At 42.6% G+C, this 21,667-nt stretch overlaps 1 protein-coding gene across 5 annotated transcripts in view; it reads right to left on the bottom strand.

Moving 5' to 3' along the window:
* Positions 1 to 916: 916 nt before the first annotated feature.
* The window catches only part of DDO (D-aspartate oxidase), a 66,923-nt gene continuing 46,172 nt past the window's right edge, over positions 917 to 21,667 (bottom strand). For all 5 annotated transcript variants that reach the window (XM_081044565.1, XM_081044564.1, XM_081044567.1 and 2 more), the window contains 2 exons: positions 20,329 to 20,505; positions 917 to 3,032 (listed from right to left, as the gene is read on the bottom strand). In XM_081044565.1, coding sequence (XP_080900691.1) covers positions 2,465 to 3,032; positions 20,329 to 20,505 — 745 coding nt within the window. In that variant the 3' untranslated portion in view covers positions 917 to 2,464. The remainder of the gene's footprint in view (positions 3,033 to 20,328; positions 20,506 to 21,667) is intronic.

The following is a 21,667-nucleotide window of genomic DNA, read 5'->3' as shown; positions in this document are numbered from 1 at the left end:
AAAAATTAGGGGAGCTGTCAGTTATTAATCAAGTCCTGGCCATTTGGGACCAATTGTTTCAGAAATGATTGTTTAGCTTTCTGGATTGTTACTAGAGATAGCAACCTGGCTTCCTGCAAATCTGACCCATAGAGAGCTGGCTCCCGGAGCTGGTTATTATAAAAATGGGTTGGTTTCCTAAGCTAGTTGCTGCAGCCTGTGGGTCAGAGTTCTATTTTTATATGTCGTCTGGCCACTGTCTTCAGGCAACTGACCTACAGCCAGCAACATGATTCTCAGCATTTCTAGAGAGCCCTTTTGGGAGACAGCTAATTCCTATTGCTCACCTTGACCAGAAGTGCCTACGGACACACCTGCTTATGTGAGTACATCCCCAAGACAATCCCCCAAGATGGTGAGGAGGGAAGGGAAGGCTAGGTCATAATGGAGCCCTGTGAGGAGAGAGGGAACAGTGCTCAGTGCCTCTCAACCCCAGCGGTCAGTTAGAAGCCTGTGGGCAATTTTGAACAAATGCTGATGTGAGGGCCCTACCCACCCCTAAAGATTCTAATTTAATACAGCAGGCTGGACATCAGTATTTTTTCAAAATTTCCCAGGTAATTCTAATGTGCAGCCTGGGTTGGCAGATACTGACCAAAACCTTTCAGGGACTCTTGGAAACAAATACTTAGCAATTAGTGAAAGTGAAATAGGGCATGCAGCCATGACCACTTTTCCAAGAAGCCTCCAATCTGTCTTGTAATATTGGGCTTTAGAAATATAAAATGCAGAGTGAAAGTAAACTACAGTAGCAAATAGACAATGGTCATAGAGTATGAGCCTGCCAACATGACACGAAAATGCTGCAGGATCGAAACCAGGGCAACAAAGGAGTACACTTCAAACCACCATACAAACGACTAAAACCCTATCTGCTCTCAGCAGCGTTCTTCAGTTTTATTTTTTACCATTAAGAAATTTATTTCCCTCTTTAAAATGCTATTTTATTATGACATATTATTTCGTACAGATTCGTGTGATGAGTGTGTGTGTGTGTGTGTGTGTGTGTGTTTTCAGTCTATCTTGTACATTTGTGCATTTCTCAAGTACTTAAAACAGAATTCAAAACAATAGGCATTTGGGGCATATAAACTCCAAAACCTCAAAAGAATCTTATACTCACTCTGGTATCCAGTTTTTATTTCTAGTCATTTCTAAATTTTCGAATTTACCAATTTATCTGAGTTCGATACAATACCACCCCCTGGTGGAAATCTATAGAGAAGAACCCACACTTGAATGTTCTCTCTCTTCCTTCCTCCCTCCTCCCCCCCCCCCACCCTCCCAGCAGAATTTTCTCTTCAAACAAAATCATATTCAAAAGCTCAAAATGAATGAAACAGTAAAAATAAAGTTGTGCTGGGGGCTTTCTCTTTCCCACATTCTCATTGCCAATCCTACATCTCCCCCAGGATACCCAAAATAGAACTTAACACTAAACATAAGCCATCTTCCTCAAAAATTAAAATTAGAAGTACTGCTATTTCTCCCAAGTTTCCTCATCTCAATGAATAGCACCTCCTTTATCATCCACTCAAGCTAAAACCCTCCAGAGGATTTACAGGACACATGAATGGATCAAGGCTCTGAGTAGGCCCAAGTCAAGAAACCAGGTTAGATTTAGTTAACTCAGCAATTCCCAAACTCATTTTACCATGAGACACATTCCCCTTCTCCCCAGTACTTTTTAACAACTTGCATAAAACTCTGGCTATATTTCATTCAGAATGATTGTTCCATCTTAATTAGCAAATTAGCTTTTTGGCTGCACATACTATTCAGTCTTCAAAAATGCACAGGCAAAGTCAGCATACAAGAAGCCAGCTCTCAATCACCTGCGGTGATGGAAAGAGCAACGCTTGCGTGATTGACTCCAGACAGCTATTGAGTTGATACCACATCCAATGGGCAACTTCATCCCTGTCTTTTACCAGGAATTCTTCTAGCAGGAATCATGCTTTATCATCCATTAAATGGAATAAGACTGTGTTGTGTGATCACTGCGTAATTTTATTTAGAGGTATTATAATGTTCACTTGACTACAACCTTCGAGCATCATGGGCAGCTCTGCAACTGACAGTGAGTTCAGTGATTTCCATACATTACCTCCTCCTGTGGATTTATGAGCCAAAAATGTCAAAATCCCTACAGCTTTCGGTATCCATGTAAATTAGCATAGATCCTTGGATACCAGATCTAAAGAAATCTTGTCTCTTAACGAGATCTTTATTTTTAACAACAATAGAGCTTTGTGCCCCATGTCATTAGTACCAGACGTAAGCCTGGTATCCGGTTAGTACTAGATTGGATTAGTACTAGTCCTAAATCTACTAATACATTTTGGATCATTTCTAATTTTGAAAAGAAATCATAGTTCAATCAATAGTCTCCAGGGCCATTTGCTGTCATGTCATGTCATGTCATTTATAGCTTTGACGTGGGAATGGGGGTCCCCAGGTCTTGGACACACTCGCTCAACAGCCTGGCGGCCTCAAGAGCAGTACCCCAATGCATAGAGAAGCCCCCACTCCCGTGGCCGTAGTGGTGGACCACAGTCAGTCTCCGGCCATCCTGGGCTAGGATCTCCTTTTGCAGACGAATACCTGCCCTAACGGGCCTCAAGCCCACTATCTCCTTTATGTCGCAAGCTCCATAGAGGGAAGGCTCTAGAGCACAGCATCGGGAAAGAATATCTCTGCTAATTTCTGCATCTGGGACCAGATTCCAGTCTCCTTTTTGCCTACTTCCACCCAGGGTTACATTGGATACACCAGGGTAAACATACGTCAGTCCACTCCCGTCTCTGATAAAATGCTTCACCCAGGGAGCCTGGACTTTGAGCAGTTGGCCCCTCACGGGGAAAATCTTCAAGTCTCCCGCAAGTTGCCTGCTTCCAAGGCCTGAACAGTTGACCACGATGTCGAAGGATGAGTGAAGCTCCCACAGGTCTTCTATTCGCCGGGTGAGTAACACGCCCCCACTTTCTTTCACTCTGGGGAGAATGAGAGACCGGGAGTTGAGCCTTAGCCACTTCCCGTTCAACCCCTTATAAGAAGAGATGCACAGGAACATGAAAACAAACACGTTAAGAGCTTCCAGGACCTAAGCATGTCCAATTCTAGCCATCAACTGCTTCACATCCTTGGAAACTGGGAACTCCTAAAGTTGAACCTAAATAAAAAACCTACTTCAAAAATTCAGAACAAGGGAAATTATATACCTTGTCCTTTTTATGTTTAGTAGAGTTCTTATGTCATTTAGATGCCTAATAAACACCAAGTTAATCTGGTATTTTAAATTTCCAAGCACTTCTTGTTTATGCCATTATTTACTTAACACATAAATGTACTGCCTTGGAATTTTGCCTCATTTTGTTAGCTCTAGCATGTTCCTTTGTATTAGTCTGGTCTCCCAACTAGATGGTTGGGACAGGGGTCACGTGCTTCTCCCCCGTCTGTCTATCAAGGGAAGTTAGCATGAGAGTGACACAAAATATTTGCAGCCGATGGACTAAATGACAGTTGTGATTGGTAAGGATTTTTTGGACAAAGTATATCAATAATGAAAAGAGATGGCTTATCCAGGCCCTGTAATCTTTCTTTCTAATTGTAGTAAAATATACATAACACAAAATTTACCGTTTTAAAGCATGCAGTTCAATGCCGTTACATTTAATTCATTCATATTGCCGTGCAGGCAACACCACCATCCATCTCTAGACTTTTTACATCTGGCAAAACCAAACCTCTGTACCCATTAAACAATTACCCCCAGGCCCTATAATCTTACTCATAGGTCGTTTGTAGAATATAGGAGGTGTACTATGAGAACGAGACTATCAGCAGCTCTGTTCAGCAGATGCAGGTTGAATGGCTGGGTGCAAGGCACTGCTAAGAGAGACCAAAAATGTGTGAAGCACGGCGCCCTTCATCTAGCGCTGACAGAGGAGCTGGGAGATGGGCGTGTAAATACTTGGCAGAATGAAGTCAGTCCCAAATGAGAGGTAATGTAGAATCAGAAAGCAGGGGTCGAAGTCCCAGTTCTGCCTCACGTTAGCTTTGAGGTGTTGGCCAACTCACCTCACTTCTCTGACCCTGTTTCCCCTTCGGTGTCATGAGGAGGACACCTCCCTTGCCTGCCTCAGAGGATGGCTGTGAAGTTCCAATAAAATAATGGGCATGATAGTACTTCAAAAGATATGAAGCATAATACATTCTAGGGGACTAATATCAATAAATTATAAATTTCTCAAGGAAGATTATGTCTTATCCTTTTTACTACCCCTATGACCCAGCTCATTGCCCAATACCTAGTGCACTTGATCATGTTGGCTAATTCTAGGATTTCCAGGCAGGAATTCCCACCCATTCTCAGGAATTTTTTTCACTTTCCCATTCCCAAATCCCGGGATATAAACTGTTTTCTGTTCTCCACGATGAATTGTTTCCACAAAGTGATGGCCGATACTACAAATCACCTGGGTTCAAGGAGCCCATTTTCCGACCAACTTTTCTTGGGATTCAGGAACAGGAAAGCGAAAAAATTCCTGAGAACAGGCGGGAATTCCCGCCTGGAAACCCTAGCCAATACTGAAGACAATATGAAATACTGGTTTGGATGTGCGATGGTTAATTTTATGTGTTGACTGGACTGGCCACGTGGTGCCCAGATATTTGGCCAAATATTATTCTATTTCTGTAAGGGTGTCTGGATGAGATTAGCATTTAAATTGGTTGACTGAGTAAAGCAGATCGCTCTCCCAAATGTGGGTGCGCCTCATCCAACAGCTGAAGGCCTGAATAGAGCAAAAAGAGTGACTCTCCTGCTGCTAGACTGCCATTGAACTAAGACACTGACTTTTTCCTGCCTTCAGACTCAAGCTGAAACATTGGCTCTTCCTGGGTCACGAGGCTGCCATTGGCTCTGCTGGGTCTCCACCTTGCTGATTCACCCTGCAGATCTTGGGACTTGTCAGCACCCATAATCATGTGAATTCCTCATTTTATAATATATATATTAGCATATATCATAGTTATTACATCCATATTCGTATATAATAAATATAATACATAGTATATTTATTATATACCATATCTACTCATATATGTCTATATATGGTATATACTCTCTATATAGATATACATAGAGTTAGATAGAGATACAGAGATATTGATATATATTCATCCTATTGGTTTTGTTTCTCTGGAGAACCCTGACCAACACAGAATGGCACCACATTAGCACCCTCTCTCTCTAACTGCTGCAATTCAAGCGTGTTCCAAGGAGAATCTGAGCAGGGCTGATACCAGAAATGTGCTTCTGTACTACCAGAGTGCTTATACACTATCTGCCCGAGAGAGAGAGGAGGCAGTCATGCCAGCAGTTCTGAGCACCATCTGCCTTCAAGGAAAAATAAAGAGAGGTTTAATGCTGAAAGAAAGCATAAGAAAAGACAGAAACTTCCAAAGCATACATAAGAGGTGTCTGAGAATAAGTGACGGCATGGTTTGATGTTGATTTTAACTTAGCAAGGAGGAATTCTTTGAAGTGATTCGAATTTTCCCCTCCTGCTTCCTGGTTAGAGTTTAGTTGAAAATTGTATGAGGATCAGCGGGAAGTCAGCTGTCTTCTGGTTCCCATTTCTAGCAAATGCTGCAAGCTGATAAGAATGGAAGCGATCCTTTGGTCCTCTACTGCATCACAGACCCTGACCCCTCAGCTCAGTTTCCTAGTCTGTAAAATGACAGCATTGGATTGTATCAGTGGCTTTCCAACTTCTCCCTCATCTGGCTGACGGGTAAGCTGGTGAGGGGAGCTGAGCAGGGCTCCATCTTCTTAGTCTCTGCACCCCCACCAACCCCAGCACTCTGCCTCTGAAGTATCTCCACAAAACAAGAACAGTTTGATACCTCTGGACTAGATGCATTTGTTATTCAACACACATTTGCTGGGAACCTGTCCTGTGCCAACCAGTGCTAGGCTTCAAAAGCCCAAAGCCTACCTTTCCCTCTCAGTTCACACCAGTAGGTAGTGCACGTACTATTAAACACTAGGTGGTGCTTCCAGCAACAGTGCTCCAAATAGCAGAAGTTCTAAGTGCAGATGCCTTTACTCTATCTAACGTTGCTTGTTATTGTGAAAAATCACAAAAGACAGTATGTTGTTTACCTGAAACAAGGAAACCAAAGAATAGAATCTAGCCAACACCCACACAGAGAACCGATAAAGCCAGTGGACTACTTTTGGTGCAGCTAAAAGTCATTCAACGAGAGCGAATGAGGCTGGAGCTCCTGCCTTGTTTGTTTTCGAAGTAAAATAATTCATAGAAGTTAGTAGAAGAGAAATAACTATGTAAAGTGTTTGTTGTCTGCTTGTTTGGACACTGTCATAGAAAGAAGAGTAAATTGGAATTTTGTGGCAATAGTGACCAACATACTGCAGTGCGTTCATAATCTGTCAAGTTGCTAATGGGAATAAAAACTTTCAAAAAGAGTTGAGGAGGGCTCTGCCCTTTACCAGTCGTGTCACCTTGGTCAATGTACTCAGCTCCTCTAAACTAATCCTCCGTCCATAATTTGGACATAAAAATACTGACTTTAGAGGCTCACTGTGAAAATGAAATGAGACAACATCGACAAAAAGTCTGCCATAGGACATCACACGTTGTAGAGTTGCTCAATGAGGTGTTTCATAAGGAAAAAAAAGGTTTAGGGGTTTGTTATGCGACTGTAAACTGCAAGACCCGCTATCTCATATATGTGAGTATGCCCACCACAAGAGCTAGAAAGCCACTGTAAGCCATACGTCACTTACATTTAATTAGTTTTATAACCTCTAAGATTGACATTTGAATTTTTAAAAACCACTTGAAATTGACCATTATTTGAACATTATCTCTGTTTTGCTTTTATAATACATTGTAGATTCCATGTGTTAATATTTAAACATTATGTTCTGTGTTCCCACCATCCTAATTAGAACTTAGAATTCTTCTCCTAATTCAGAAAAATAAGGGAATTTACCAGCCTTGGAATTGGAGCAAATTTCTTAAACTCACTAAACTTGTTTCCTCAACTATAACCTAAGGATAAGAATGCTGAGCGCACAGCGTTTTTATGATGATTATGTAAGAATTCAATAAACGCAAATGTCCTTTTCCATTTTAAGGGTACCCTGCTGGTTGAGCTACTGATGAAAGTCCACGCTTTACCTGGAAACTTCTTAAATTATCACAGTAGATGGGTTGTTGGAAGGCCCCACCAGGACTGCTATGCTGGGTCTTTCCCACGCCTCATACTCCAGGAGGTAACTTACTGAATGTGCCTAGGGACCAGTCATCCTCATGCTATTGTTATGACCACAAGGTGATGCCCAGTCATTATTGTATATCCCATGGGCAATGCATCAGGATGGCACCGAAGTGTTGGAGGAAACTGTACCTGGAAGCTGGATGTTAAATTAGATGACCAGGCAACCTACAAGGCTGCTTTTATGACCATACTAAGTAGTTATTCTGGAGGTTTTGAGTGACATGGTCAGGGGTATGAGAAGCTTGGTGACTTTGCTCTTAGGAACTCCTGCAACTGAGCAAGACCTCATCCTGGACATGGAGAATACCATTGCCCCAACTACCCATGAGGAAATGGGGGATGGGAGGACTCAAGAAGCTGTACTTATAACCCCCAGCCCAATGTCCTCTGGTCATTATCCTAAAACCCAAGAGTGTCCATTTTCACCAAGTCTAAAAGCCAACTCTCTGCTGGACCACATCAGCCTGACCCATAAACATGGGGGAATGTTTTTTCTTCAGGGCCCTTCCTTTAACTCACCAGGAGTTCCATTAAGCACTTCTTTACACACACACACCACCTCCCAGGAGCAAAGGGGAATCCCCTCTTCCCCTGCCTTCTCTTGGGACTAGAGGAAATTCCTGCACCCCACCTCCCATCCCCTGCCCAGGATGAACTCCAGGGCAGCATTAAATGGGGAGGTGGGGATTCTGATGGAAGTGCAGGGGTAAGGCAGGTCCCTGCTGAGCTCTGGTACGGAGGATGGAGTCCCTTGACAGAATCACTGGGCAGAGGGGACTGCAGGAAAGAGGCACAGATCTTGGAGTGAGAGGTCAGAGCAGGAAAGGGGTGCAGCCCAGCAGGGATAGAATGGGGGGTACAGCAGAAAAAAATATCACCCTGGAACCTATGTACACCTGGAATTTGCTGGCTGAAACTTAGACCATAACTCTTTTGGGAACCTAATGAGTAGAAATGGAGAAAAAAATTCTTTTTTGTCATGTAAAATTTCTAACCACTTTCTGTCTTGCCAAAAGTAGACATTTTAGCACTCCTTTACTAACATTTTAACAGCTTGTACCTTTATTCTGGGAAGATCATCCAAATATTTCTCTAAGTTAGGCAGAAATAACATAAACTCTCTTCTAAGGATTTAAGAGGGCTTTGCGGTGAGAAGGGATGTGATTATCTCTGTGAAGGCCCAGATGTTTCTCTGCAGACCAGATTGCTTTTGGAAAATCTGTGTATAGGCCAAGGAGGGTGGACGGTGGAGGGAGGAGGGGATGGTGCTGTGTCTGTTCCCCAGCTGGCTCCTCACACTGGTTAGAACTTTCTCCATTAGAGGGCGAGGGCCAGAGCCTTGAGGACCAATTCTAAGAGAACTGGTGAGACTCTGGCTTGAGTAGGGCTGTGGTGGAGACCAAGTGTCAGAGGACATTTCCCCCAACCTCTGCATAGAACCCCGCCCAGAAAGAACCCATGAGTGCTGACACAGGATCTATAGCTTCAAGTTTGCTGGAATGAGGGAAACAGCCCCGAGTTTTGAGTCACTATGTAAGGATAGCTTGGAGAGGAGAAAAACAGTGAAGAGCTAGAAAGCCATTGCTAAAGATGTGGAAAGATGGAAGGACAGCTGGGAGAGGATGGTGGTCAAGGACCTAGAGAGGAAAGGTGGCTCTTTGAGGTATTATGTATTAATGTATTATTAAACGTAGCCAATTAAAAAACTTAGTCCTTGCTTCAAGCCTGAAGCATGATACCTTATTAACAGTGATCAGAAAATAACTATTTTCAGTCTATTTTTCTGAAAAAAAGAAAACTCATTTAAAATCTCAGTTGGCAAATAGCACACATATAGATTCACAGAATATTTCTCTAAGTTAGGCAGATATAACATAAACTCTCTTCTAAGGATTTAAGAGGGCTTAAAACAAATAGTACACATATAGATTCACAGAAAAAAAGTGTCTTCATAGTGACACTTAGTGTGATTTTTACCTAAAATAGCTTATGACAGTTAAAATTTTAAACATATACATACAAATTTTGCATGTGATAAAAATGTAAACAATTTGTACTCAGAGGATGAATGGTGATGTTTTAAAAATATATCCACAAAATCTTTTACCTTCAACACTGAAGCCTAATTCCCCTCTGAATATGGGCAAAATCTAGTAACTTGCTTCTAATGAATATATCATATTTTTGCCGTGTATAATGCACTCCGTGTATAATGCGCACCCACAATTTTGGCCCAGACTTTCAAGGAAACAGGATTAGTACCACCCATGTGTAATACGCATCCTTACTTTTCCCTCACAAATTTGGACAAAAAAAGGTCACATTATACACAGGAAAATACAGTACATATTATACATATGTATATTGCAACACTTGATCCTGGATTTTCTTTTGTTGTAAAGCATGTTATCGGGAAAATCGGCAAAATCTGAATAAGGTCTGTAGATTTCAGAAATGTACCTATGTTCATTTAATGCCCTCATCCTGATTACTTGACCTTGATTACATAAGGGAATGTGTTGGGTTTAAGAAATACATATTCAGTATTTGAGGTAGAGTGGCATCATATCTGCAATTAAATGGTTCAGAAAAAAATGTATATTTAGAGGGAAAAGGATAAAGCAAATATGGTAAGTTTAAGATTTGGGGAGAGAGGTCCAAGATGGCGGAGTAGATAAACACTCTGCCTACTTCATTTCGTAAACACATTAAAATTATAACAAAATTTTAGAACAATCAACCTGGAGTACCAGCAGAAGTTTTATAATATAAAGAAGCCACGTCAAGACTGGTGGGATGGGTGGAGACATGGAACTGGCTAACCCCAAACCTCCATGTAGCAATTGAGAACTGCGAAGGAATACCTCGGCCGCATTGGTTCCCCCCAGAGCAGCAAGAGACCCCAACCCCACACCGGCCTCCCCAGCCCAGAGTACTGGTGACAGAAAGAGAAGCCCCCACAACATCTGGCTGTGAAAAACTGGGGATTCAGACCATCTGGGTGGGATGGAAGGCTGCAGGAAACCCAGATATTAAACAGCCCACACAGACTCTCTCACTCGCAGGCACTCACCTTGGGCTCCAGCAGAGGGATGGTGGCTCAGGGGGCCTCAGAAGCGTGTGGGGGGCAGACTGAGGTGTGTGGCTACAGGGCAGGGCTGGAGGACAGTCACCATTTTCCCTGTGTGGGCTCCTTCTCTCGTGCAGCTGGCAGGCAGGTGCCATCTTTGCTGTGTTGAGCCCTTCCCCACAGGTGAAATCTGAATCTGATTGGCCTGGTGAGCTCTGCAGCTCCGCCCTCCTGACTCACTGGGAACCTGCCCTACCCAACTCCCCTAATGCTGGATGCACTTTCTCATGCAGCCAACCCCCACCCCCCACATTGCACTTTTTATTGGAAAACTAACGGAGTCAACGGGCCCCAGGTGAGCGGCAACTGGCCTCAGTGTACTCCGAGACTTGCTGAGTCTCTCCAGGCTCAGCACTGGCACCAAACCAGAGTCTACATTAACCTGGTAACCACAACTCTTTCCACTCTAGTAACTCCCTGAGGCCCTGCCTCACCCAACTTGAATACAGCACGAGGCTTTATCAGGGGCTAAAACTTGAAGTAGCTGGCCTCCAGGTGTCCTGGCTTTTTGTGGAGCTACCCCAGGCCTGGTACTGGTGGTAGCCGACCTTGGTTTGCGAGGTATCCTCCGTGCTTCCAACTTTAGCACAGGCAGCAAATAACTGCGGATAGTTTTATAGCTATTACCAGGTAGTTCCTGGCCAGTCTCAGACAGTGGATGACCTGGGCCTGCACCAGAGCCCCTCCCAATAGGCACCAGAACCACCATACTTGGAGATTGGCTTCAGACCACAACACAGCAGCACCCAATTAGCGCTGCAAGCAGCTCACACAAAGGGCAGTCTCAACAGGCACCAGAGCCTGGTGGGGCAAATCCCACTAAGTGGAGTAAGCTCCCCCACAGCAGCCTGTAAGCTGTGGACATGGCCAAACCCACAGCCAATCAGCCTGAGGGTCAATCCCACCTACTGGCATACCAATAGTAATCAAGAGACTCACTGCAGATTGAAAGACACACACAGATGGAAAGTAAAGGAATGGAAAAAGTTATTTCATAAAAATGAAAATTAAAAAACAGACAAACAAAAAGCTTGGGTAACAATACTTATACCAGACAAAATACACTTTAAAACAAAGACTATAACAAGAGACAAAGATGGACCCAGTAATCTCACTTGTGGGTATTTATCTAAGGAAACCCAAAATGCTACTTCGAGAGGACCTATGTATCCATATGTTCATTTCAGCATTTTACAATGGCCAAGATGTGGAGGCAGCCTGTGTGTCCGTCAATGGAAAAGGAGGTCATATATATATACAATGGAAAATTGCTCGGCCAGGGAAGGGAATGGGTTCTTGCCATCTATGGCAGCATGGATGGACCTGGAAGGTACTGTGCTGAGTGGAGTGTCAGACAGAAAGACAGCTCCAATGTGATTTCGCTTGTATGTCAAATCTAAAGAACAGAATACACAAAAAAGAACAGAAACAAACTCATAGATATATAAAACATTTTGACGGTTGCTAAATGGGAGGGGGTGTTGGAGCTATGGGTGAAAAGCGGGAAGGGATTAAGAAGTATTAGGTTGGTGCAAAAGTAATTGTGGTTTAAAAAGTTAAAAATAATTGCAAAAACCGGAATTACTTTTGCACCAAATTTGACAACAAATTGGTTGTTAAAAATAGTTATAGGGATGTAGAGTATAGCATAAGGAATATAGACAAAAATATTGTAATAACTATGTCTGGTGTCAAGGGGTAGTACATTTGTTGGGGTGATAGATGGGAGGGGGGCTGAGGGGCAGGGTGAAAAAGGTGAGGGGATGACTATGGCATTGTACAACAGAAGCTAAACATTAATGAATGCCAACTATAATTTTATATATATAATGTGATGGCTCGGTGTGAGGTCAGAGGGATAATGGATGGGGTGAGGGGGGTTCACAGTGTGAGGGATATAAATGATAAACGTCTAAGTATTACCTTGTCTTGTACACCTGAAACAAACAAATAAATGAATAAATAAATAAATAAATAAATAAATAAAAGAAGTACAAATTGGTAGTTATAAAAGTCATAGGGATATAAAGTAAAGCATAGGGAATTTAGTCAATGATATGGTAATAACTATGTATAGTGCTAGGTGGGTACCAGACTAGTCAGGGGGATCACTTCTTACATTTTATAAATTTAAGAAGCCACCTAACCACTATGCTGTACACTTGAAATTAATATAAACTAACATTGAATGTCAATTGTAATTGAAAAATTTTAAAGGGGGAAAAGGGGAAGGGGAATAAGAAGAGGTCCAAGTTTCTAGGCATAAAACAAATAAGTCATGGGGATGTGCAGTATGGGGAATATAGTCAGTAATATTGCGATAGTGTGGTACGGTGTCAGATGGTTGCTGGAATTATCGTGGTGATCATTTCTTCAGGTTTATAAATATTGAATAACTATGGTGTATACCTGACATTAATATAATGGTGTATGTTAGCTATATTTTTAATAATAATTTTTAATCAAAGAGATTTGAGGAATCTGGGTGAATGATACATGGGATTTCTTGCATTTTACAAGGTCCGACAATTAAATTCATGAACTTGTTGCAACAATGCTGCTAACCTTTTTTTTTTTATTTCAGAGGGATTATTCATTATGAATTTGTACCAACTGGACAAACAGTTAACCAAGTTTACTATTTGGAAATGCTGAAAAGGCTGAGTGGAAAAGTTAGACAAAAACGACCTGAACTTTTCACCAACAATTCATGGCTCTTGCATCACAACAATGCACCAGCTCACACAGCACTGTCTGTGACGGAGTTTTTAGCCAGTATACAAGTAACTGTGTTGGAACACCCTCCCTACTCACCTGGTCTGGCCCCCAATGACTTCTTTCTTTACCTGAAGTTAAAGGAATATTGAAAGGAAGACATTTTGATGACATTCAGGACATCAAAGGTAATACGACAACGGCTCTGATGGCCATTCCAGAAAAAGAGTTCCAGAATTGCTTTGAGGGGTGGACTAGGTGCTGGCATTGGTGCATAGCCTCCCAAGGGGAGTACTTCAAAGGTGACTGTAGTGATATTCAGCAATGAGGTATGTAGCACTTTTTCTAGGATGAGTTCTCAAACTTAATTGGCAGACATCGTATATGTAGACTAGTTTTGACCTAACAACATTATCTCACCTGATGATCATATTCCTCATGCATTTCCTTGCAATGCATATTCTAATAAAATTAACTGCACTCTACTTCCCACTTGAAAGCCCCTGAAGTTACTGATGTCCCCAAGGCTATTGCAACCCACACAGTCTCCATCTATTCTCTATTCAACCTTGTTATCATCATCAGAAAAAACAAACACCATTATTTTCCATCTTCCCGGCTGGTCCCCTCCACTTCATCCTTGCATAGCAAGGAAAAAAGGGTAGAGCTCACATTAGACCTGTGTTGGGGGACCATCTTTTGCCCATTGCTTCTCTGGTTAGGGGTTGAGGAGGAAATCCCTAAATATGTTGAAAACGGAAGGCTGTGCTCTAGCAGGCATGGTGTGTGTTGTGTGCAGGGGAGCAGAGGTCTGCTGTACACAGGAAGGGACCTTTGCAGGTAGGACCTTTATAAGGCAGGGACAACCTGTTACATTCCTAATATACAATCCATATTTCTGTCCAAATGCCAAGAGAATCACAGGAGTTTCTTTCGTAAGCAGTGCTATGAGTCAGACCAAGTAGGAGAACAGAAGACACAGGCAATAGGAAACAGAGGACTCTTCCAGGGAAAGTAGCAGAGAATAATTATTAGATGAGTGGAAGGAAAGTGCAGCGAGAGAAGCCCAGTGTGGTCAGTGCTGTGATTTGCTGGCCTTATCAGGGCCACAGAGTAAGGCATGGCCTCCAAAAAAGTAAGCAATGCACCTAAGTTATAAGGTCCCTGGCACAAAAATGGGCACCCAACTTGCTGGATGTCATCAAAGGCAGGACAATACTGGGATGATTTATGTAGGTAGGATGCCTGAAGAAAAGGCAGGCTCAACTGACTTATAGCCTCTACAATTCATTTCCTAGAAGGGACAAATAAAAAGCAACAGATGATGCCTCCACTGGCCGAAGATGTAAAACGATCTGCATGGCTGATTAAACCTCAGAGGTTTTTTGTTCATTTGTTTGTTCTGGATACTACTGGAGATGGGGACATATATATGTATTTTTTTGAGAGGGAGATGACCCCTTCTGTTCTTTGAAAAGTGATAAAGATCTAATTTGTAGTTTAAAACATTTTTTCTTTCCTATAAGTTTATATTGTTTCAGAAGAATAGAGCCAAAGGCGAAGCCATTGTTGTATGGCTTGCAGACTGAAATGCCTGTTTTTGAGTCAGAACATTGCTGGTTGAGCATTCACGTTGTGTAGAAGGGGTGTAGGCGGCAACAAAACAGACCCTGGGTGTGAGGAACAAGCAGTGCCTGTGTGGCTTCCGGTGGAGGAGAGTGGGTGGCAGCCCACAGAGTGAGTTCCGGGGCCTTCCCACACCCCACCACGAGGTGGCCCTGCCTCCCATCTGGCCTGAAATCCTTGTCCTGAAACGCTTGCCTTGGTCTTAGAGGAGTCCTTGCCCTACGGAGCCTCCCTCAAGAGGAAAGAGGATGTGTGACCCTCTCTCTCCCCACCAGATGCCAGGCACTGAGGGAAGGCGGACAGCTAATACCAGAGAGTGGAGACCTCTGCGTGCTATTTGTGCAGGCCTCACATTGAGCGGCAGGAGGAAGCATGAGATATCAGGGACCCCAGGGGGTGCTGGAAGAGGGTGGGGTGGCTTCCCTTCAGTAGACAGGGTGCACTGTCTATGTGAGGCACTCGTGTCCCCACCCACTGTCATGGTGGACATGTACATCAAACAAATGGACTGAAAAGGCCTCCCCAGGACTCTATGGAGTCAAGAACAGACCCCCTCAGGTCTCCTCTCCCTCACTCTGTCACCTGAAAACAGACAGGAAGCAGTGTGCTCCCAGGCACAAACCCCAGCTCGCTGGTCATCATGCCTGATGGTGTGGCAGTCAGGAGGTGGCTCCCACTGGCATAAACTACCACTCACTCAGAGTTATTTCAAGTAAAGTAAAATGCTGACAACAGGTTTCCAACTAATGAGAGGGTAGCAGGATTTTTCTCAGGCCTTTATCCCACAGTTAGAGATTAGGCCTGAAAATAAGGTTATTGTGGAAATAAGGAGCCTGTTTTCTAGAAGGTTTTCTAGAAATACTTTAGAAGCAGGCAGAACAAATCATCCTGATAATTTAGTTGACCCTTGAACAAGGTGGGGATTCGGGGCGTCGACTCCTACACAGTCGTAAATCCCCACGTAACTGTTGACTTCCCCAAAACTTAAATACAGTCCTTTGGTATACGTGGGGAATTGGTTCCAGGACCCCCAGCAGATACCAAAATCCATGGGTGCTCCAAGTCCCTTATATAAAATGTCGTAGAACACTGCGTACAGTCAGCCCTCCGCATCTGGGTTGGCTGAATCCACAGATGCGAAACCTGAGGATACGGGACCAACCATACGCGTATATTTATTTAAAAATAAATCTGCATATAAGTGGCCCCACACTCTTCAAATCTGTGTTTTCATGGGTCAGCTCTAATTGTTTCTGTGTGAAAATGACTGAGGGTGGCCCAGAGCCTAAACATTCATTCTTAGCCGGAGGGGGAGAACAGCTGGAACTGTGGCCATGCTGGGGACTGGCCCTTGCTCAAGTCCAGTGTGGAGACAACCCCACCCACCTCCACCCACGGGAAGTTTGTCACTGCCCAGAGCAACCCCAGGAAAACTGGGAGACTTCCAAGGACTCCTCAGGAGAAGGGACACATACAGTGGGAGTGACTCACGCTGGCTTCCCTGCCTCTGCCTTCTCCCACATGACACACCCCTTCTGCCACCTCTTCAGGGGTCCCGGGCCTTCATGCTCCCTCTCTGCCCCAACGAAACTTCCCATCTTCCAAGGGTTTATCTACTGTTCATCCCTTAAAACAAACTAAGAGCAATGTGCCCTCTCTCCCAAGGAGAATTCTGTGTAAGTTTTCTGTCTCAAGTTAAGAGCCAATGATCTGGTGAAAGATTGGGAGAAACTCTTCACACCCTCACCTCCTGATTACTATTCCTAGGACTCAGAACTTACCCTGACTAATCTGAGTTGTACCTTCCTTCCACTGGGCCACCTAGAGGACCCCGCTCTGGTCCTTCTCCAGCTGTGAGGGAGTAGTAAACATGTGGGCCCAAGAGATGCGCTCATTCAGAGCCCTTTCCCTTCACTTCCAGTCCATGAGCTGGGGACCCAGGATCCCCATATTCCCACCCCACTTCCAGGGCCTGCATTGTCTTCTGAGGGGCAGACCATGCCACTCTGTGCGCCCCTGAGCCTAAAGGGTGGCCAAGGGAGAGCTATTTTCTGGGGGAGGGTAGGGATGGAGCTTGGGTATATGGGCTCGGGTGCCTCCTGGCATGCACATAAGGCTGCCATGTTAAGGTGCAGCCCTCCTGGGAATCCAAGAATTCTAAATGTAAACTTGGCCTTCGGGTGGTCATAAGGCATATTTGCTAAGTAAAAGGATAAATTATATCGTATTTAAAGCTTGACCGAGAACTTTTAAATATTTATACATCTGCATGTGGGCTACTGTTTTCATTCTTGTCCCAGGCCAGACATGGTAGAGGAGGGTCTGGTGTTGGGTGTGTCCTCTGGCTCCACCCTAAAGTGAGATAGAGGGAAACTTCAGGGGACAGAAGGAAAGGGAAGGAAGAAAGAGTAAAGGCAGTTTATTTCTGCACCGAGTCCATAATTTTAAATAATGGCAGGTTTCCATTAAAGAAACGATGAAGGAAAATATTTATAAAATGTTTTTTTTCTCAAACTGGGGTATATGGAATCTTGTTCCCAAAAGTAAGACAGTACTGGAAAAAAAAAAAGAAAGAAAGAAAAGATGCAGACATGTGTTGAATGGGTTCCCACTGGCCAAATCTTGGACAATTTGAACATCTAAGTAAATAAAGAGAGTAAAAGACTGAAATATATTGAATAAAATAGAAACCCATGAGTCCATACTGATACAAATAAATACTTGAATAAATAAATACAGGAAAAGAAAAGACTCTTCCTTAAAGTAGAAAGCAAATTAATATAGGAGAAATTAGAAAATTGTCAATTGGCAAACAGCAATGATTCAGGCAATAATTATCAATAGGTGCTAAAACTAGTGGTAAATGTGTAAAAAAAAACCAGGATATTTACATAGCCTCAGGATATTAATATATCCTGACAAATCGTTTGCAAAGGGGGAAAGCAGCAACTTCACAGTGGAGATAGGTGGCAGACCAGGTGATCAAAGGTGAAGTCCCTAGAAGAGGACAAACTGACAACATGGGCCTCCTAATACGATGCAACAAGGATTCAACACCTACCTCTATGGGGTCCCATCAAAAATGCATAACTTCAATCTAATCGTGACAAAACATCAGACAAATCCCACTGAGGGACATTCTACAGAACAACTGGTCTGTACTATTCAGAGTTGTAAAGTTCATAAAAGACAAAGATAGACCAGAGCCTACAGAGACATGACAACTAAATGCAACGTGTGATGTGTTATCATGGATTGGATCATGGAGCAGAAATATATATATTTATTGTGTAAAGTTCTTTATGGGACAATTGGCAAAATATGAGTAAGGTCCATAGATAATAGCATTGTTGCATTATAAGTACTTGGGTTTTTGTGTTGTTGTTTTTTTGAATCATAGTATTGTGTTTATGTAAAAAAATATCCTTGTTCCTAGAAAATACACATGGCGGTATTTAGGAATAATGGGACATCATGTCTGCAACTTAACTTTAAATACTTCTGGGGGAAAAATATGTATAAAGAGAGAGAATCCAATAAAGCAAAATGTCAGGAATGTGGATAAAGAGTTTACAAGAATTCGTCCACTTCCCTCTGCTCTGCGTCCGTGACCATCTCTGATCCTGGTGGACCCCACACATAGAAGCCTCTCGCCAGCCCTTGACTGTCTCTGTGATGGGAACAAACACTCTGTGGGGTTTTCCCTCACCCACCTCGTCCCAATCTGCCAGAGACCACAGGGCTCCAGCCAGGTTTTCTACACACCTTATAGAACATTGAGACAAAATCCAAGTTGAGGAAGCCAAACAATAGCTTTGGAGGTGATAATGAAACTTCAGCCCAAGAGCACTAAAAATACCCCAAATTATGAAATTCTCTAATAACAGCTCACCTTTTATACCCAACGTTTTGTACATGTTCTTCCATTTTTGTTATTTTATCATTAAAAAGTTATGCACCACATTGACAGTAAAGTTCTGCCACTTTGGGCATGCTGAATAATTTCCACTATCTGAATTTAATCAAGATAACGATATGGTGCTTCTACTTTGCATCGCTAGCGTTAGCACTTCCAAGTTTTTCCAGTCATTTTTGTACTACAACGACCAAAATGCAACACTACACAAGATTGGCACTCAGGAAAGGTGGTGACGCTGCTAAAATTCAGATGTTGGCTGATGGGCAACTCCATCATGTGATGGCTCAAAATGTTAATTTGTCAACCGGTGTATTCAGGTACAAATTTAGTCTACAAACAATGGTTTATGGGCCAGTGAACAAGGCACAAACGTGTGCGTTTTATGAAACTGGAAATTACAAAAGTAAAATGACTCATATACATTGCTGAGAGGTAAAAGCGAGAAGAGCACTCACACAGCTATAAAAATATGTCATGATGCTCATGAAATGTATCTAAGGGACTTAGGCTCCCATTCAATGCTCATAAATCTGTCCTTAACCCTTACCATATGTGTTACTGTGATTGTTAATTAATATCTAAATATAAGCACACACATATATACACACATACACACTATCTCCCCAATATACTATAAATTCCTTAATAAAAATGATCATATTTTATCCTTCTTTTTGACCAGCTTCTAATACAGTACCAGGTATACGTGGGCGTTCAACAAAGAATTGTGGAATTAATGAAATACCTGAGTCAGTTATTCTATATCTTATATCTGGGACCAGATCATTGCTGTCACTGCTTACCTCAAGTCACTTTTCTAATAGTTACACAATAATTCACACTGTTCCTATTCAACTGCCAAACAGGCAGATTTGAATATTGAAAGGGCCAATGTGTCACAACCCCCAGCATGCTTGCGATTTCTAGACTAAACTATAGAGAGATGTAGTGAGGTGTCTCAAATAAAATGCTTTTGATGAGTTTCCTAACGAACTGGAAACAGAAGTCCTGAAAACCAAGCTAAAATGCAAGTTCAAGGCATTTTGGGCTAACCTTGGTGAGAAAGCCATTGCATAATTTAGATAAGCCCTCATATTTTAGAGTTCTTAGATATAACAAAAGAAAATAATGAAGTTACTTTCTTTATCACTAACGAGAAAAAAATTCAAAAATAATTTATAATAAGCATAAGATTCTCTTATCTAAAGAAGTAGAGTAAATGATCTAATTTTATAGCTGGAAGTGTATTTTCCAAACTTCTCCATTTTACAGGTGAGGAAATGAAGATGCTGTTTCAAGAAGTGGGTTTCACTGCAGGGTGGGGTGGGGGACCAGATCGTGTGTCAAGGTGTGCACTGGAAGTCGGAGACGGACGTGTTACTGCTAGCCTGGTGACTGACGCAGTCCTGTGACACAAACACTATCTTCACAGTGTTTTACAAAGTCTTAGCCATTTGTGGGCTACAAGACTCAATGCAAGAACTTTGAGGGGCCATGGAGAATTTCCAGAATACATTTTATGAATAGCTATGAAGTTATTGATGGCTATGAGAGATGAAGGAAACATCAAAGAGCCATTTCAACCAACCTTTTCTCCAACCATGGGAGGTAGGCAGCACCTTCACATTTCAGGGTCGTAAAAGCTTGACCAAACACATGTTGAGGGAATTTCTTCAGCTCAGCCTCGGTCATCTTTCGAAATCCCAGAACCACGTCAGCCCAGAATGGCACTTCCTCAGAAGGAATGTTCTCAAATATCTGCCAACTCAAACATATTAAGTGGAAAAAATTCTTGAAATTTTGTGAAATAACACATTTCTAGTGAATCCCATGTCACATTCTCTAAAGCATTGAAAAATAACATTTCCTATACACATAAAGAGAAAAGGATCTATTCATCCTTTCTCTTGGGTTCAGATAACTCAGTAGCTAAATTTAAAATGCTCATGATTGAGGGAATAAGACATTTAAAAGATAGTGTGTCTTTTAAAGATTCAATTTAAGTCTCTTTCTAAAAAGCTCTTGCCTACATTCTCTTTACTTATGACCATGCATTTTTGAGGGAAGATTTTTCTGTTTTGCAGAATGCTTTACATAAATTATAAGCAAACCATCAAAAGTTTAAAGGCCAGCCTCAATTCTGAACAAAATATCTAAATTGGAATAGTAATGGTGGGAGTGAAGGAGGCAGGGGTGAAACTTGTAAGTTAAGTTGTAGGTCATCACATTTAGTACTTGATAGGAGAAGCTGAGTTGTCAGAAAGAGCCCTGTAATTGTTAAGTCACACTTGGGGGTGGATGAGAATGGAATGATATTGGTCGTTAACAAGAAGCCTGTGATAGTGCTACCAACAGCTGCTAGGCATCTGTTTGGATTTAGAAGTGTTGGGGTGTTTTCATCAAAAGGCGTACATGTTGTAAATCATGGCTGCTCTAAAATAGCAAGGAAAATCATTTGAGAGCTGCACACGGCTGCTAATGAGATGGTCATTGATGTGCCAGAATTTATATCTCTAAGTAATTCATGCAAAGTGGTCCCCATGGAAGGTACAAATGTTGTCTGCTGCAGGACTTCCTTCTGGGCCCTCTTGCTGTCTCACTCTTCACACTCTCCCTGGGCTAGATTGCCCTCTTCCATATCTTCACCATTACATATAGGCCACTCAGAAGCCTACATCTCCAGCCCTCTCCTCTGTCCTGAGCTCCAAAACCAGATGCAGACCCATGTTGCCTGCTCCCCACTGGATGGCTAGCTCCCTGTCTCCTACATTAGCCACCCCGCATGCTTCCAATACCCCTTCCCCCAGGCTTATCCAATTCAAAAAACAGTCCCCCATTCACCCAGCTGCTAACTCCAGAAACCCAAGAATCATTCTTGACTCTCTCTCTCCTTTCTTACATGTCATCAACTATCAGGTCCCATCACA

The sequence above is a fragment of the Rhinolophus hipposideros genome (genome assembly GCF_964194185.1).
Source record: "Rhinolophus hipposideros genome assembly, chromosome: 3".
NCBI lineage: Eukaryota > Metazoa > Chordata > Mammalia > Chiroptera > Rhinolophidae > Rhinolophus > Rhinolophus hipposideros.
This window is presented reverse-complemented; position numbering and strand designations above follow the sequence as displayed.